The 19,069-nt window shown below is 47.0% G+C and overlaps 1 protein-coding gene across 2 annotated transcripts in view; it reads left to right on the top strand.

Moving 5' to 3' along the window:
* FANCB (FA complementation group B) overlaps positions 1-19,069 on the top strand; it is a 494,704-nt gene that overhangs the window by 276,757 nt on the left and 198,878 nt on the right. For both annotated transcript variants that reach the window (XM_069637068.1, XM_069637067.1), the window contains one exon: positions 2,510-2,638. In XM_069637068.1, coding sequence (XP_069493169.1) covers positions 2,510-2,638 — 129 coding nt within the window. The remainder of the gene's footprint in view (positions 1-2,509; positions 2,639-19,069) is intronic.

The raw sequence follows: 19,069 nt of genomic DNA on the forward strand, positions 1-19,069 counted from the left end.
TTTTATTTAAGATCGTTAGAGTTCTGTTGACAAGTCTCTCACCAGGGGGATTGGCCCCCTTCCCCTAGCTTCAACAGTTCAAAACAAAAGATTTCTGGCTTTGCATCAAAAGTTCATTATTTCTTCCCTCCAGGGGTAATAACTCATGTCCTCTGGATCACTGGTTTGATCTTCCTTGTAAACTCAATCGTCAGAAGAATGACTCCCTTCTCCTGATGTCTGGCTCTGTTTATTATTCTCCACACACAGCCAAGGAGAATGACTTAATTCCCCTGGACTGTCTCTTCACTTGGTTTCACAATTTCACAATGCTAGGGGAATTCATTGCTTCCCCTGGCCTTCCTTGGCTTTGTTCTCACACTCTCTTTGCTTTATTTCCACAGTTCACAACACCAGGGGGAATGCCTCATTTCTACTGGCTTTTCTTGGCTTTAGTTTATGACAGTTCACAATGCCAGGAGGAATGTCTCCCTCCCTGGTCCTTTCTCAGGCTTTTTATCACAGTTCACAATACCTGGAGGAATGTCTCCATTCCCCATCCCTCTTTCATATATGTACTTGTTGGTGTGGGTCCCAGACCCGGGTTTCTTTAAGGCTTCGTCTGGGCAGACCTGGTCCACTCGCCCGCCAGGTACTGCAACAAAGACATTGGCTAGTGAGGATCTCCTCCTCAAGCTGCTGGTTCCCAACCCTGTTTTCTCCTCTGTATTGTATTCCCGATATACCTGTTTCACTCTCCTGCCAGGTACTATCATATGGCCAATTGCTTAAGATATTCTCCTTGAATATATCGGGTCCCAGACAGCCCATGTACCTTCTGGGACTCTCTCGGTTCTTCACCGTTGGTCGGGTGCTTCTCCAACATCTTGTTTGGCTTCTCCAGTTCTTGTGCTGCTTTTGCGGCATCTGCAGTGGCTCTGCAGCATTTCTCTCTAGGCGGGTTGTGCTTCTTGCCACAACTGCATGGTCCGATTTCTGCTTCCACCCGGACCTCTGCTCTTCCAGTTCCTCGGTCTGCCCCTGCACGGTACACCGGATAGGGATGCCTCGGCTCCTTTTTCGTGTCCCGGTCAGCTGCATCCTCTCGCGTCCATGCTGGATGTCCTCCAGACTTGCGGATCCTCCTGGAACTCCCATTCACGTTCTCCTGAGTATTCTTCATCGCTCCACACTTCCTCCTTCTCGCCCCAGTACTTAATAAGGAAGCACCAGTCAAGTCATCCCTATTCTTCCTCGTCTCAGTACGTGTTTAGCACTCAGTCTCACAAACGTACATGGAGGTGTGTAACGTGGAAGTGGAATAGTTGTATGCACTGCACTGACTGGCCGCTAACACAAAGTGGCTATTGCAGCATAAAATGTGTACTAATGAACTGGAGGATCCATATTTAAGTGTTGCTGCACATGACCCGAATTCATCAAGGTGGGATCTGAGGACGTCGATCCACCCGAATGCAGCGATTGGGCACAGCTGTGCTTTGGAGACAAATCTCTAGAGTTAAATCTATCATTTGCAATTATAATGCATATGGGTAGTCAAGCTGCGGATGCTGTGAAGGCCAATGCACTGTCTGTGCAATATTTTAAGTTTGTTTGAAAAGTTTGAAACGTGATAAAACATATCAAAAAAGTAAGTAGACCAACAGTGGTGGTAGACACTTGCCGGCAGCGCTTTACTGTGATGTTATTGCTGAAATAACAGGGACGTACAACTACAAAGTGCAATACACATTGCAAGAAAAAATATCGACATGCCTTTTACATTGCCCATTGTAAAAATACCTTTTATCAGGGAGACTGCCCCTGACTCCCTCCCTTACCTCTCCTACTCCTAAACTCTCCTGGTCTCCCTCACTTTTACCCCAATTTTAACCAAAATCTTTTTTTTACACCTAAAACTCACCCCTATCATTACACTTTCTTGCCTTTTTTTGATATTTGTTCTGCTAGTCAGTGTGTATTACCCACTCTGTTAATTCTAGTAATATTGTTTGATCTTTGTAAATTCAGTCGTTATTATTTCCTGCAATATTATCACTGGATCCCACCAGCAGCAGCAACATGGGTTTGGTTGCAGTTTGAGAAACACAATATGCCTTTGTCCCTGCGTGGTTTGTCTGTTTTGTCCCGGGCCCATGGCCCACCATAGCCCCCCTCAATAAGCTGTCTCTAACTCATACTTTCGTTGCTGTGTACAGCACATGGTCTCAGGGTTGTCCCGATTACTGTATCCATTTCTGTTCAAATCAATAAAAAAAAATACGAGATGAAAGCTTCAGTGCAGAAAAAGTGAACCTGGACTATAGCAAAAACGTAGGATCGGTAGTATACATTTAGATTTGCAAATCTAGAAGTCCTTTTTTATGGAAAGTCAAATCCATACACTTAATTAAAGCTGTACTCTCTCGATTGGTGATGACCATGTTAAGATTAATGTTGGAAATTGTCAGCATTGCAGAAAGCGTGGATACACTCCCCATATCCTTGTCGTTTTGTTTTTGTCCTACAGGCTGGCATGGCTTGCGTCCAGGAACTGCAACAACATTTACAGCTAAAGAAAAGGGTTCTCCTGGAATCTTGTGCCGCTTTGATGGATCTTGCCCGAGGGAGGGAGCATGCCCTGCCAAGTGCACTCGAGGTGAGAGCGCGAGCGGGAACGCACTGCTGGCAACCTTTGATAAATCCCACTGGCGCCTCAGCAATCGTACACATCCTGTTAACCCTCTCATTCTCTCCTCTTCCCATTTCCCAACATTTCTTTAACCCCTCTCCCCTGAAAGTTGCTCGTCCTGTTCTAAAGTATTTTTTTTCTGACTGCTCTATTATTTACTTATTTTTAAAGTCCGTATCAAATATACATTGGTGAAGGTATGTTCTTTGTTTGTTTTTTTATCCGTGTCTTGTCCGGAAAGCAGCGTAATTTGTCTCCGCTAGGGGTAACCGTAGACTGAGGTGCTATCGAATAGGCCATCCGAAGAGAGCAACTGTGAATGGGGACATAATTAAGCCAACCATGGATAGGCAAATGGCATACCCATAAAAATGCTTGTCACACTACTTATAGATTTTATACTTGGATATTCCATTTTCTAGGGTAACTGATGTTTGAAAGTAATGACTCTCGTACATTATTTCTAAATGTTTTTTTTTGAAATTTTGAATCTGTTTAGAGTCAAATGCGGTTCATAAACCACAATATAGTTGTATCTTTGGAGTATAACAAGTTGTTTATTTCCAAAGTAAAAGTAGGTGTCAACAGGGCTATTTCCGTCATATCATATAACGTATGCGCCCTTAGATGGATTTTTTTTGTTGTTGCCATTGCTACCTTCATTAGAGTGTGATGGGGGAAAAAACGAAACAGCTGTGAAGTTTGTGGTGCCATTTTGTTTTCACGGCATAAAAACAGCACTGATTCAACAACGATCCACACATAGCACGACCCATGGCTCTGAATCGAGGACCCGACGGTCACCAGAGCCATATCCCCACTCCCAGCCCCTGCGCACATAGGGACAGGTCTTATTTAGAATGTCTGCCATTGCACACTTTCTATGTCCGTGGTCTCACACCACCCTCTGTCACCTTTACTAATAGCGAAGACTCCTCTGATGGATGCTTTCCTAGGGAATAACATCAATGATAAATGTGCTGCAGGGAAAAAGTTCAAATGCAAAACCCTAGAAAGCAACAGTGGTGGGGAGTATATGCCATGGTGGTCACTAAAACGGGCACATATGTGTCACAGGACAACGTTATAAAGATGTAATTGCAAGTTAAGGAGGAAAAATCCGACCCCAAAGGAGATCGACCCTCCCCAGGCTCCCAGACATAAATGTACCCTAAGGGCTCCACATCAGCCCGCCCCCAGTTCCACCAAACCATCACCAATGTCAAACTGCTTATGATGAAAGGGAACATGAGGGCAATAGGAAAACCAATGCCACGATGAGGGCAGAGGCAAACCTCTCGCAAAAACACCACAGGTAGATTCCGGAATATCAGATGCTCAGTCACATGTATACGACAATCGGGGATGAACTAGATGAGTGACCCTCTAGACTTCACAGTGTAACCACCTGAAAAGAGGGAACCAGTAGACTGATTCTCTAACAGAGCAACAATTTACGTTTGGTGCGCTCCTTAAGAGGCCAACTGCCCGATTTAATATAAGCATTCAATAAGACACTGAGAAAAGTGATTTTACCGAAGACATGATGGAGACACGCCCACTTTACCAGTATAATCCTCCGATGCAGCCAGTGCAACGCCTGTCGAAGGCTTAATGTATGCACCAGCCACCTGTAACCGAGAAGATACATGAGAAATACAAGCTGTAACCTAGGATCCTACTCCTGTTAAAGGGCAGTTTAGCATAGACTCACCTATCATGTCCAGGTCTTCGGAAGCATTGTGAACCTCCTAGTCAACCCGGTATTCTCACCAGACTAGGAGACTAAATGAATATTCCAGATGGGTCATAGGATGGTGACTTAACCCACCTTTAATGTTTGCATCTAGAACGCCTTGTGGAGCAGCATTCAAGATCTCCTCCAAGGAGTCCTCAGGTGTTACCTCTAAAAAGGTAATCTCCCTCAATTTTTGTTTACGGGGGGGCAGAGACTCGGAACAGGAGTACAAAGCTCAATACACTATACAAAATTGAGACTCCTGACTACCCCACTCATTGTCAAAGCAGGCTAGGCTCGTGGTATATAATATCATGTTAGTTAGCACCTTCCAACTTGGTGAAACAATCAAAACAATCACACATTTATCAAACACAATTTTTGTTTTGAGACTGCCAGCTATGCCAGCTACCACATGCTATTAAACAAGAAGAGAACCATATCGCTTATACATACTCAAACAAGCATTGAAAGTCAGTATTCATAAATGAGTCCATTATAAATTTATTTTTAAGACAAATTTAGAAAAATTAAAAAATGGAAGAGAAACAGAACATACAAATGTAAATCACAATTCAACACTGCATGATCAGCTTAGTCCATTCCTAAAAGCAGTATCATCTGTAAGGGGTTAGTTAGATAAATGAACTGACTTAATTGACTTAAGCATTATAAAGATATAAGACTTCAAAATCTGTTGTCAAGTGTCGACATGTTTCGGCCCTTCTGGAGATTAAGACACTATCTCTAGTGTCCCTACACCCAATGATTTTTTCAGCCTTCTTCAGGACAGACAATTTCTTTTAGAGCAGATGGAAAGCCTCTTTCATATACCCCAACAGGTTATCACAATCTAAAAACAAACATACACAGTTGTAAGCGACAGTGGTTCTCTAATTCCACAAACACACAGATTCTAACTTATACTAGTAGTCACAAATTTATTCCAGTTATTTCATCAGGGAGAAATTTTTGTTTAACATCTTTCTAAACAACATGTGATACTTATACCCCAGAAATAGGGCACAACAGACAATATATACCATCAAGCCTTAACTTACATCCTGGATGGACATGAGCTCAACAGACCGGCTCAGTCATAGCCGTATCAGGTCATATTTTCTTGTATTCTTATTTCTTATCGCAGGGTATTCGCAGGTCAACCCATATTTATTCACAGAACCCAACCTGTATTAGGAACCTATATTCGATAAGGAAAAAGTTTCCTTATTGCATATTCTGACTCAGTTAGCAAGATTTCATTTATTTTCTTTTTTGTTTGACATCTGCCACCTCCTGGAAGAACTTGACCTCGATGTCCTCGGTCTCACCGAGACATGGTTCACGGCCAGCTCTGACACAAGCTTTGACACTCTCCTCCCTGATAGCTACAAGATTGTCTCCGTGCCCAGATCCAACTGTACTGGAGGGAGTGAAGCCCTGATCTTCCCGGAGTGGATTCCTGCCTCTGTCATTCCTACGCAGGCCTACTTCTCTTTCGAATGCCTCATCTGCAGGCTCTCTCCTCGCCATTCCCTTACTGTGGATACCATCTATCGGCCACCTGGTCAGATCTCCTCCTTCCTCTCTGAGTGGGCAGACCTCTCCTGGCCTCGACCACTCAACTCCTTCTTGGAGACTTAAAACATCCACCTGGATGCTTCTTGTCCTTCTACTGGACTCTTTTGTGAACTCTGCAACTCTCTCTCTCTATTCTCCCCTCTGGCCCAACTCACATTGCAGGACACAATCTAGATCTCTTCAGATCTTCCCCTTTCTACCCCTCTCACCACTCCTCTCTCCTGGAGTGATCACTTTCTCCTTTCCTCCCATCTCACCCTCTCTACCCCTCAGGCCATGCCAACTCCAGCACTGCCGCCTACCTTCTTGGTTATCCGACCCATGAAGCGTGTGTCAGTTGAGGCTTTCGTCACCACTTTCTCACCCCCCCTTTCCCCTTTGGCTGACTCACACCCTGACACAGCCCTTTCCATGCTGCACTCTGCTATATCTGATACTCTTGATGTTCTCGCCCCTGTCATGAGGATCCGCCTGAAACCGAAAGCCAAGTGGAACTCTCGTTATGACTCAGACCTCATCATCCTTAAACGCAAGTGCAGGGTGGCTGGGAGGAAATGGCATGCTTCCGGTACATCCTCTGACAAACTGGCCTGCCGCCTGCTCCAAAGGCAATACCAGTGCTCTGTCCGCACCAAGAAGAGAGCCCACATCCAAGCCTGCGGCATCTAACAATTTGCCAAACTCTTTAACATCTGCAAGGAGCTGGCCAATCCTGCTGTAGTCTCTACCTCTCCTGTCCCCACCCAGGCCCTCTGCATGGCTCTGGCTTCTCATTTCATCTCTAAAACTCAGGACATCCTGTCTTCTCTCTCTTTCCCTCCCTATACTACCTGCTCTTCCTCTGGCACTTCTTCGGCCACCCCTCCTCCCTCCTTCTCTGCCTTTCCTCTGTTCTCCCCAGACAAGGTTTCTAGACAAGTCTGATCTATGAAAGTCTCGTCAAAACAGGTTCACCCCTGTTCCTCCAAAACCATTAAGGACCACATTGACACCCTGGCTCCTGCTCTGGACGATTTCTGCAACCACTCCTTCTCCACTGGAGTCTTCCCCTACTCCCTGATGCACTCTCTCGTGCACCCTCTTCTTAAGAAACCCTCAGCCGACCCTTCCTGCCTGGCTAACTACCATGCAATCTCCATAACTCCTTTCCTGGGAAAACATCTGGAAAAGCTGGCCATCTCCCAGCTGATTTTTCACACTGAATCTGTTGGTTGTCTCCATGACCATCAGTCTGGCTTCAGAGCTGCCAGAAGCACGGAAACTGCTCTCCTGAACATCTGTGAAGACCTGTGTCTCCAACCCTGATTCCAACACCCCTTGTGTCCTCATCTTACTCGATCTTACTTCTGCATTCAACCGTCTACGTGATAACCTGGGTATCACCGATCATGCCCTGGTTTGGCTGACCCCTTCCTATCTCATCGTCCCTCTTAGGTCCAACTTGTGTCCTTCCTCGCCTCTATATCTCGATCTCTACCTGTGGTGTTCCCCTGGGGTCTAACCTCCCTCCCTGCCTGTTCAACCAATACCTGGCTCTTCTTACCCACTGCATTGCTGCTCTCTGCCCTAACTTTCAGTGCTATGCGGATGGCATATTCAGGCTCCCTTCCACCACCTCCTCTCCTTGTCTCATCTCTGACTGTGTGTCCGCCCTCCAGGAGTGGTGTGCCGCCAGTGATCTCTGCCTTAATGCCAGTAAGACCGAGATTCTCCTCATCGGCACACCGGCTCCCTCCTTTCCTGTCACTCTCTGGCCAGCCTCTCTTGGCCCTCTTCCTTCTCCCACCTGTGAGGCTAAAAACCACGGGTTCATCTTCGACTCCACACTTTCCTTCTCTCCTCACATCTCAGACATCTCTAAGAAGTCACACTACCTACCAGCTGCACCTCCTCAGAGGTATTCTTCCTTTCCTCACCTTCCCCGGGAAGCTCACCGTCTCCAGAGCTCTGGTTCTCTCTAGGCTGGACTACTCCAACTGCCTCTTTCTAAATCTGCCTGCCTCTACTCTCCGCCCTCTACAAATCATCCAAAACAGGACTGCAAGACTTGTCCTTGGCCTCAAGCCCAAGGATCGTATCTCTCCAGGACATAAATCTCTGCACTGGCTCCTAGTGGATTCGAGGATTAAGTTCAAAACCCTCTGCATTGTCCACAAGGCCTTCTGGGGCCTGGGACCTCAATACCTTCAACTCTCTCTTCCCAAACATCTTACTTCTCGAGCTCTTTGCTCATCCGCCACCAACTCCCTCAGGGTCAGTCGCTTCTCCAAGCAGCGAGTTGTTGGTAGATCTCTTTCTTCTGCTGGGGCCTCCCTCTAGAACAGCCTCCCTGCCCCTCTGAATCTTGAGGAGAACCATCTCTGGTTCCGGAAGCACCTCAAGACATTCCTCTTTACTTCTGCTTTATCTCCTCCTCTCCCCTGCTGATCCCCTGGCTGAATCTGATACTGCACTGGTTCCTGGCTACCCTTAGATCTCGGGCCCCGGCCCACCTGCCCCCCGCCAGTTGCACACCTGCACTGCCTTCCTGGTAACCCTGCACTCAGGGACTGTTTCTGTATCCCTACAGCCCCTACTAGCACTTGACACCTTTTGTCTGCACTTACCCTTGCACTTGACACCAGCTGGCTTCACTTTTATTTATTGTCTTTATTTATTTTACTGCTATCCTATGTACTGCACTGCCCCTTCCCCCTGGCCACTTACGCCATCTCAATGTCACCTGGTCTAGTAGGATCGTTGTCTCTGTTTTCCCTCTGTTTCCCCTCCCTTGCCTCATCGCGCGGTGAAACACTTGTGTATAGGCGCGTTATAAATGCCTAATCATATCATATTATATCATATCATATCATAAATGCCTTATCATATCGACAACTCGACTGATGCCAACGGTTGGATGGATCAAAATGGAATGCTAATAAAACAAGCCAAAAGTGAGATTGAGCGACACAAGACAGGTCCCTGAGCCTCTATGCTGGTAGCTTCGTGATGTGAGCCTGAATGATGAATAATTTGGGATTTGATTTATTGTAATGAGCACTGTTGTTTATGTATGTTAACACTGGGAGTGTTGTGTTGGTCTTCATGGTGATGACGAGTCTACCAACCCCCTTGATCTAGACATCTGGGTGGGTCACTCAAGATGTTGGTGACCCACTGCTTGCTGTCCTTTAGGAGCGTATCTGCTCTGAGGTGGCAGGTTGGCTCGAATGGTAGGGAGCTGTTGAGTCGTTTTGTTATACTGTTGTACTGAAGTTCATGTTCTGTTTTTGTTTTAGTTTGTTTTGTTTTTGGGCACTATTGGAACGGATGGGAGATGACACATGTGTACATGGTGGAATGGGGACGTGAGATGGGCCCGCAATAATATAGCATTTGATGTGTATGCCAGACAAGATGTCGAGGGCCACACTTAATGGAGGGTGAAATGGTTTCCTTTGGGCTGTGATTGAATGTTAGGGGGATGAATACATACTTAAAAATACATTGAATTTGTCCCCAAGTGCTCAGGAAAAGAATAGCAATTGTGCTATTACAAGAAACTCATTTAATGCCAGAGGAACAGGGGAAGGTTAAAGCTAGGTGAGTAGGGTTGGCTATGGTTCCACTTACTCAAAGTATGCAAGAAGATATGGATCGCAGGCTCTATTCCCTTCCAATTGATTAAAGCCGAATCGGATTATAAATGCAGATTGGTTGTGGTTCACGACTATATTGAAAACGGGGAGATATATATACTGTGAATTTGTAGGTGACCCTTAATGCTATACTTAACGATTTATTCCTAATAGATGTGTGGAGAGCCAATATTGGGAATTGCAGATGCTATTCATACTACTCAGTTCCCCAAAAAATGTATACTTGGATGGATTATGTGTTTTTCGGGAAGGAAAATTTATCTGAGTTTACTGAGGAGACGTACACCAGTAGGTCGATCTCGGCCCACTCACTATTGCTTGTACTTTGATCTTGGATGGAAGTGCCTTCACCAATACCGACTTGGTGCATGCCAGTTGATGCTTTATCAGATGAAGTATTCAGGGATTACATAGAGGACACCAAAACAGACTTCCTGTACCAGAATGTGGGAAGCTTAGATAGTTTGGGTACGTTGTGGGAAACACTTAAGGGAGTCATTAGAGGTGAGATTATCGCTGAGGCTGGTAGCTGTGCTGGAGTCATTGGAAACCGCTATCCAGATATTTATAGGGAATGGGGCCCTTGATGATGATGATAAGGAATTGGAACTGCTGAAGTTTCGACTACAATGCACGATGAAATTTGGAACATCTTAGGAAGTTTGATTACAATGTGTATGTAGCAAGAATGCATGGCTTGGAGGATAAATCTGGGAGACTGTTGGCCTAGCTCTGCAAAAATGCATTACAAAGGCACTCGATTACGATAATTGGGGATGAATGTGGGGTGAGCTGGCGATCTCGGGCTTAAATTAATGACACCTTCAGTAACAATTACTGGGAGCTGTATGGTACTAGGAAAATGGCGGAAATGGATCAGGTTAAATATAAACTATCCCAGATAGCATTGCTGCTGTTTGACGCTGAACAGGCTGCTGTCTTAGACAAGCCGCTAACTGTAACTGAATTGCAAGGGGTAATATCATCCCTAAAACTGCCATCAGATTTTTATAAAGAGTACGAAGACACTCTGGCACCTATTATGCTTAAGGTATCTGAGGAGGCATTTGAAACTGGCTATCTGCCGGTCAGCATGCGAGATTCCATGATCTTCCCGGTGCTGAAGCCGGGTAAGTATGAGGTCTTATGTGCGCCATATAGACCACTGTCCATGTTAAATCAGGATGAGAAGATATTCACTTAGTTGCTTGCGGGGCGCCTTACATGGGTCATTAGGTCCCTGTGTGAGAAACCAGGCTGTCTCCCCCTGACTACTTCCGGGGATCTATCATACAGGAGGCCAGGATACAGCCATCGCTATTGAATCCAGTTCCTGGGGTGGACCAGTGAGGGAGGATCACGTGAATGAGGGGTCCTTAGGAAGTGGGAGTGGGGCACTGACAGGCGTGACGCAGTGTCCCTCTTCTTTCAACACCTTTTTCCCATCCTACCACATAGGATATTCCAAAACACTGCCCCCGCCCCCTTCTTCCACACAACACAAAAGACAACGGACTAACACCAGAGCCGTTTACCTGATGTGTCCCAATACCAGGGTCAGGCAAAGTCAGGAAACTGAACAGAATGACACACACCTGATGGCCCTTTCCCTTCCCCACGGAATAGGACAAAATGACAGAGGGCAAAAAAGTCTGAGGCCCAAAAGTCTGGAACCTATTTCTTCGCAAATATATATGTGGGGTGCGAACAAATGGGGGAAAAAAAATCAGACTTTTGGTAGTCAGACTTTTGCATTCGGTCATTTCACACAGATCCTTCCCCACAGGGGCACAAGAGCACAGGACGAGCAAAGGCAGACTGCACGACATAAGCGCTAACTCAGCACGGCAGTTCTTCTCTTTAGAGAACACCCGTTTCCCTATTCTTCTTTTTTCCATCGCCGGGCTGCCATCTTTCCGTACTATAGAAAACTCACCCTTTAAATGTTGCTCTTCCCGTAACAGGAAGTTTCCCTCGAAGGACTCACACAAGGTGTGTAACCTCTGTCTACGCAGGGAACACCCTGAAAAGCATTGCAAGTTTTGCAAACTATTTCGTCCCAAGCCAATAAAAGACCATAAAACAAAAGCGCTGGGCCCATCACGCCATGCAGGCCGAAGCGTGGAGGTAGCTTCCATGCGATTGCCGTGTTGGCATCCTAAGTGATGCTGAGGGCGATCGGGACCAGACTGTTTCCAGTGTGCGAGGCCCCCACTCCCATCAGGCAGGCCGGTGGTCCTGTTACAGAGATGACATCCGGTGGCTCTAGCACCCACACTGCACGCCACACAAAGCACATCCCCCACAGCCAACCGTCGACCGTTGAGGCACACGCAGCGTCGAAGGGAAGGTCCTCAAAGTAGTCCCTGTCCTGTGGGCCATTGCGCTTGTCGCATTACAGGCTCCCAAAACAGACATCGAAGTCTGTTCCCGATACCACAAAGAAATCTGGCAAACTTTCTGGAACCGGAGAATGTGCATTGAAAGACACTTTGACAACCCTTTCCAGTAGCTCCAACATGAGTGAGCTTACTAAAAAACATGTCCCTGACACACTCCTAAAGTCCAAGGCGTTGAAAAATAAAAAAATCTTCTATGCCTCTTGCCTCTGAATCCTCGACTTCAAGATCTAAGTACCCCTATCTCTCCAGGGACACCCATTCAGGGGCCATGCAACATAAAAAAAACTCTACATCAGAGAGTATCTACTCGTTCCCTCAGGTTTTCCTAGCTCCACCAAGTGGATCCCAGAAAAGTTTGACAAAATAATGCAAAGAATGTCATGCTTTGTAAAATTCTTTGGCCGCCACCCTGACCAACTTTCCAACCTTCACAAGGCGAGGCAGCTAAAGACCAACCTGCTGCCAAAAAAAACATGATTAGACACCGTCCAGCCCAGCACCTTGTAGGACACTTCCCAGGATGTTTACTATATTGACACTTTAGGCTCTAAAGATCCTGGTTCACAAGGAGACCAATATGATCCTGACCAGTATTATGATGATGATGACAACGATGACGTCTGCATCATATAATCTCTGGACCATCATGACCAACCCATGGCTGACTCTCCTGTGGATAATCAGCTACAGTACAATGAGCGGCTCCTAAAAGCTGCCGAACATTTCAAAATTGATACACAAGAGGTGTATGTCAACAAAGACTTTGTAGAAGACATCCTTGGGGATAAAAAGTCTACGGCACAGTTCGTATCCCTCCTGCAATCCATTCAGAGGCGCATTCAGCCTTCTCTACTCACCCCAACCTTACGAGGGCAGTTAACCCCCGTATTGCGAAAATGTTCAGGCCAGCCCCCGCCAAACCCTTATATATCTCGGAGTCAATTAAAGCCCGACTCTCGTCGTAACCGCCACAAGAAAGAGGGCGGGCACGCCCTCAGCCTCTATTGAGACTCCTACTGATAAGGAGAGCAAAAATATATATATATACACTGGAATGGAAGGTAGCATCCTCGGCATACCAAGCTCTTGGCTAGTTACAACTGTAACAGTGGGATGAAATGCTACAACAAATTAAAACCGTCCCAGAGCCATTTAAATCACAGCTTTTGAACACAATGGCTGGGGGTAAGCAGGTGGCTAACTGCACCCTGAAAAATAACCTGGACGCCGCAGATAATGCAGGCTGTATAATAGCAGAGGGGCTTTCCTCTCCTTAGAATTTTCAAAGGGACCACAGAAGGTCTAGGAGTAGAGGCAGAGCTCCTCAACCAGAGGCTCCACCCCCCACCACCCAAAACAATGATGACCCGCTCCAGGTCCCCTCCCAGAAATCGTCCCAGCAAACCGGGTAAACAAGGGTATCTATGCAACGTACTTCCTTGTGCCAAAAAAAGACCTTAAAACGCGCCCTGTCCTAGACCTGCGTCCTGCAAATATATATGTCAAGCCACAAACGTTCAGCATGACAACGCTACAAGAAGTACACGGCAACATTTATTTATTTATTTATTTATTTATTTTACATTTATAAAGCGCTCACACAGCCCGCAGGCATCGAGGCGCTGTTACAGGAATTGTTTGTTTTTCTTAGTTGCGTAATTGTGTTTTTTTTATTTGTCTTAGTTACGTATTTATAACGCGCTTAAACACCCAGAGGTTTCTAAGCGCGAACCCGGGGATCGAACCTGTTATTGCTTTGTGTCGTCTTGCTTCCAAGACACGCACGCTGCCGCTGAGCTGGCTATGAAAGATGCATAAATGCATATTTCAATGTTCTCAGCACACAGAAAATTCCTGCGCTTCAAAATAGCAAATCAACACTACCAGTTCAAGGTGCTCCCTTTCGGCATAGCCTCAGCTCCAAGGGTATTCACCAAAGCATTGGCGGTAGTGGTGGTGCCCTTATGCAGACATCTATCCCAGTGTACCCTTATCTGGCTGCTAACAGGGGAATCCCCTCAAATTTGCAAGCAACAATCAACCTTCTGTTCCAATTGGGGTTTTCAATCAACGAGAAGAAATCAAGCCTTGTTCCAAGCCAAACCAAGCAGTTCCTAGGTGCTATCATGAAGACAGTAGAGGGGCTAGCCTTCCCCTCAAACGAAAGAGTTAAAAACATGCTGCTGCAGATACCTCACTATCTTGCTGGTCGCCAAATAACCGTATGCAAGGCAATGTGCCTGCTTGGGATGATGGCTTCATGCATTTATCTAGTTCCACACGCGCGACTGCGCCCAATGCAGGAGTGGTTAGCGAAACAATGGTCTCAGGCAAGCTGTCAATGGCACAATCTAGTGGTTGTTTCCTTAACCCGATTACAAGCGCTATGCTGGAGGTCCAAGGAAAATCTGTTAAAGGCAAAACCCTTTTGCAATCCAACAGTTCAAGCGATACTCAAAACAGACCCCTTACTCTCTGCATGGAGGAGCCCATTACCTTCACCACACAGTGCATGGCCTTTGGACACAAATCACAGCCCAAAACCACATCAACCTTTTGGACCTAAAAGCCCTACAAGCTTTTCAGCTGCATCTAGCACGTCAGACAGTGCAAGTCCTAATCTATCCAGGCTATCCCAAAATATTTGGAAGTGGGCAGTCAAGCAGAACATGTTCCTAGTCTCTCAACACATTCCAGGGGAACTCAATGCTTTAGCAGACACTCTAAGCAGAAATCCTCTACCCAAGGAGCACGAGTGGCAACTCAACATATACATTCTAGACAAAGTCTTCTCCCTGTGGGGTTATCCTCCTTTAGATTTGTTTGCCGCAAACCTAAACACACAATGCACATACTTCGCATCCACGTTTCCCCAACCACAGTCCAAGGGGAACGCCCTGTGGATGAGTTGGTCAGGGAAATGTGCTTATGCTTCCCCCCCTTACCCTCCCCGACACCTCTTCTCAGCAGCAAGATAGTGCACAAGATGCACCAGGAACAAGCCACACTAATCCTGATACCCCCTATGTGGGCAAGACAACCATGGTTTCCACATCTGCTCAAACTGGCGATGTGCGAACCGATCAAACTCCCGTGCCCCTACAACTTGCTATCCCAGCACGGGGGGACAACAGTCCACCCACATCCTCAGTCTATGAACTTGGCAGCCTGGCTCCTGAAGTTATATAGTTTGGACACTTAAAATTACACTGGCCTAGTATTTAATTCCATCAAGGTTCATCTAGCGGCTCTGTCCGCATACACCACTTCACAGAACAAGGTGTCCTGGTGGAAGGTTCCTGTTATTAAGGCTTTCACAGTGAGACTTTACCCTCCCATTTCCAACCCGCCTCCAGGTTTAGATCTTAATGTTGTAATCCCAAAGCTCTCTGGGTTAGCCTGCTTTAACTACAGAATAATCTGCTTGGTGGCTCTTGTCAATTCCTGAGAATATGTCTGCATGCATGCAAGACCAGAGCCTTGCAAAATCAAAGTCATGTTCTACCTGTATTTTTGAACTTAACATTCAAGCTCCTGAGTCCACGGTTGATCACTGTGGGTCCAATGCCCTTCTATGGTCAACAAGGTATAGCAGTAACAGTAAATTGCCACAGGCCTATGAATGGACCAGGAGTGCATATTGCATATTCCGTGCACACCATGTGCACAAGATTTGGTAAGGAGTATGGGCTGGAGTCAGAGAGAAATCCTTCTGCAGTTACTAGAAACACAGGAGGTGAACGTTTCATGCTACACACAGTGCCACAGACAAAGAACAAAGACACTCACAGGAACACACACAGAAGATGAAACTCCAACTCTGTGGGTCACTGGAGTAATCCACCTGATTCCTTCATTGCAGTCAGTTTTTTAACTTGTGTTGATTAAAACTAGGGCACAGTCTGATCCTTGTTATTAAAAAATGTGGAACACCTGCAGGCGACCACCTATATTGGGCATATATTTGGGGGGCAGGTAGAACTATTTTGCAAGGGCCATGAAGCAAGTGGGGAAATGGACCTGCAGATCACAGACGTCGTTCTTTCAATCATTGCATCAAAATGCATATGAGAAATCTCCTGTTTGGGTGGAGATAGAATGGTGTTCCTGATGGAGAGTGGTGACTGTTTGAAGAGAGTTGGAGAAGTGAAAGAGAAGAATTGGTAGTGGCGAGGCCAAGACGGCTAGAATGCAAGTTTGAGGCAAACATGAACCTTTTTTGTCAAAAGGCGGCTGGAGGGCCACACAGTGATAAAGAGTGAGAAATTAAGTCAGTGAAAACAAAGCTTGGGAGAAAGAAGCAAAGTTGTGGTATGGGTGTTGGACCCTGTGGAGTGCGCTATGACCACTACTGCTATTTGTGTCTGGGCGGCTGCGTCGTCCAATCAAGGTGCAAGTGCATCCATAAGCACCTGCCAATTGTGTAAACTTGAGATAACTAGATTGGCGTGTCACGCTCTGCCCAATGTATTGTTACATTTTGTCACATTATTAATAGTATAACAAAGTCCAGATTTTCAAATAGTGATCTGTTTAATTGCTTTCAAAAGGTCAGCCGACACGTGTTTCGACCGAAGTCGTTTTCAAGGCGATGGAGTTTTGCTAAGGTACATGGATAGGTCCTAATTGAAGCTGTTACTCACTAATGTATAAGTGCACTAGAGTGTGAATCACTGTTGCTAATATAGCTCTCCAATCCCTTTTCTTTGCGTGTTGTTTTCTATAGTCCTTACATCAGTTGTTAACAGATTGTTAATTGCAGGTATAATCCATCTTTGAGCCTGATATGATACTAGACGTCCATGGGTTAAATCCCTTTGTGCTGCACCTGTGTTTTGGGAGAAGGAAGCCTGGATTTTGTGACTAGGGGCTGTTCATCATCAAGGTGGTTTGTCCAAACTGTAAAGTCTGTCCTCTGTCCAGAAAACTATCCTACTCTGACCCTACCACTAATCAAAAAAGGATTCAGCAAACAAAAAGTGCTCAGAAGAAAGTCTCCCTTCTCCTGGCCCGGTTGGCTCAGCCTCAGTGACTGATCTTCTTATAGTTTCTTATAATAGTTCTGATTAGCCCCGGCAATTGCTCAAGGGGGCTTCTTGGGTCTTTCTCAAGTGTCCAATTACTGTTGGCTCCAGTTCCCCAGATAAGATTTTGAGGTCGGAGTATTTTACTCCCTATTTTTAAACTTTGAGAGTAAATGTGATTTCAAGAGAGTAAAACTGACTTTTCTCCTTTGCAAGAGAGTAAAATTGCTCCAGCATGAGGTCTGGAATGGATTTACATGCTCATAAATATTCCTCGTCGTCCGGCTGGGAATCCTTGGTAAAAGAAAAAAGTTTCACTTTCACTTACAAACTGTATTTCGAGGGGATTGGGTCCTCCGACGTATTCCATATATATCACCACAGCTGTGCTGCTTCGGAAAAATCTTTCGGCGTCCTGCGTCGATGACGTCGATACGCCTCCCTCAAGCACCTTCTCCGACGGCCGACGTCACTGGATGTTATAAGTAGGACGCACGACGCCCGTAGCCTCAGTTCCGTTTTTTCCGCGAACATGTTCGCTTCGGGAATCTCAGCGCGCCTCGACTCTTTGGAGTTTCTGTTGTTTCTCGGTTCTTCGAACCTGTTCGTTTTGTGAAGTTTCTTCTTCGTGAAGGATGTCTACTTCGTCTTCCACCCCGCGTCCGGGATTTTAGAAGTGCGGAAACTGTGGGTCCAAGATGTCGGTTATGGACTCGCACGACGCCTGCCTCTGGTGCCTCGGGGAGGCCCATGACACGGATGTCTGTGTCGACTGGCAGTCGCTCACGTCTAAAGCCTTCGGGAGCGCAAGAAGAAGTTATCGGTAGGTAAGGTGTCTAAGCCACGGAAGTCGAGGTCTGCAGGGCTTTCGACGGACGATTCGAGAGGCGACTCTACACGTCGTTGTCGGAAGTCCAGTGGGTCTCTGTCCCGGAGTTGGTCCCGCCACTCCTCTGCCTCTTCGAGGTACTCCCGGAAGTGCCGTCATCGGTCGCCTTCCCCGTCCTCTTCCGAGGACTCCGCCCGTCGGCGGGTCGCTTACCCTAGCAAGCAGGCGACGCCGGAGGAATGGGCTTCCTTCGGGAAGAAAATGTTAGCGATTCTCAATCGCAGGGCACTGGTCCGTCCACACCTCCGAGTGGGGTCGGTCGTGATCGGTCGAGAGACACCGCTCACACGCCTTCGGGCTCGGGTGGTCGGCACGATTTGCGGGAGAGGTCCCGCTCGGACAAGGGGAATCGTTCTCGTCATGCCCGGTCCAGGTCCCGGTCCTCGACGCGCTCAAGACCGTGTGAACCTGTGATGTCTTCGAGGAAGTCGTCGACGCCGGTGGCGCTGAGGTCGTTGACGGACTCTTTCGAGGCCCCGCCTCCAAAGAAGTCGTCAGCGCCATCGCCGCACAGGCTGTCGAAGGACACGCTCGGGGCTCCGGCCTCGAGGCCTGTGTCGACGCCATCAATGCTGTCGGCGCCGCGTTCGGCGTCAACGCCGATTCACTCGATGCCCGGTCGAATCCCCTAGAAAGGCTCTGGCCAAGGTCAAGCATGGCTTTGGTTCACATTCTGTACCTTCTTACCACCATCCTGAGTTTATTTTAGAGGTGGATGAGGGCTCTGATGATGGCATGGTTCCTAATGCGGTGCCAGACGAGATTCTCTCTGGCCATAACCAATTTGAGGACCTGAGGCAGTCCCTGCACGATGCTAGTGGGCTGGACACCTCTCCGGAGGTGGAGTTTTGTAGGCCTGAGCCTGGCACTCATGCCGACTCCTCGTACCGGCGCCTTATGTTGAGGATCACCGAGTACTTGGGATGGTCTGCTCCCCCGGGGGAGTTTCTTCAGGATGACCTTACGGATATCCTCGACTTTGGTCCACCAACTGACCCGATACTGCCGTTTCATATGGCTCTACAAAGGAAGGTGGCAGGGGCTTGGACTGCTCCGGAGAGTCTCCTGGCAGTGGGCAAGTTTTTGCCGCGAAAATACCGCCCAGCCAGTAGCGACCCCTGCTACT

The sequence above is a fragment of the Ambystoma mexicanum genome, chromosome 7p (assembly GCF_040938575.1).
Source record: "Ambystoma mexicanum isolate Mex_15411 chromosome 7p, UKY_AmexF1_1, whole genome shotgun sequence".
Classification (NCBI taxonomy): Eukaryota; Metazoa; Chordata; class Amphibia; order Caudata; family Ambystomatidae; genus Ambystoma; species Ambystoma mexicanum.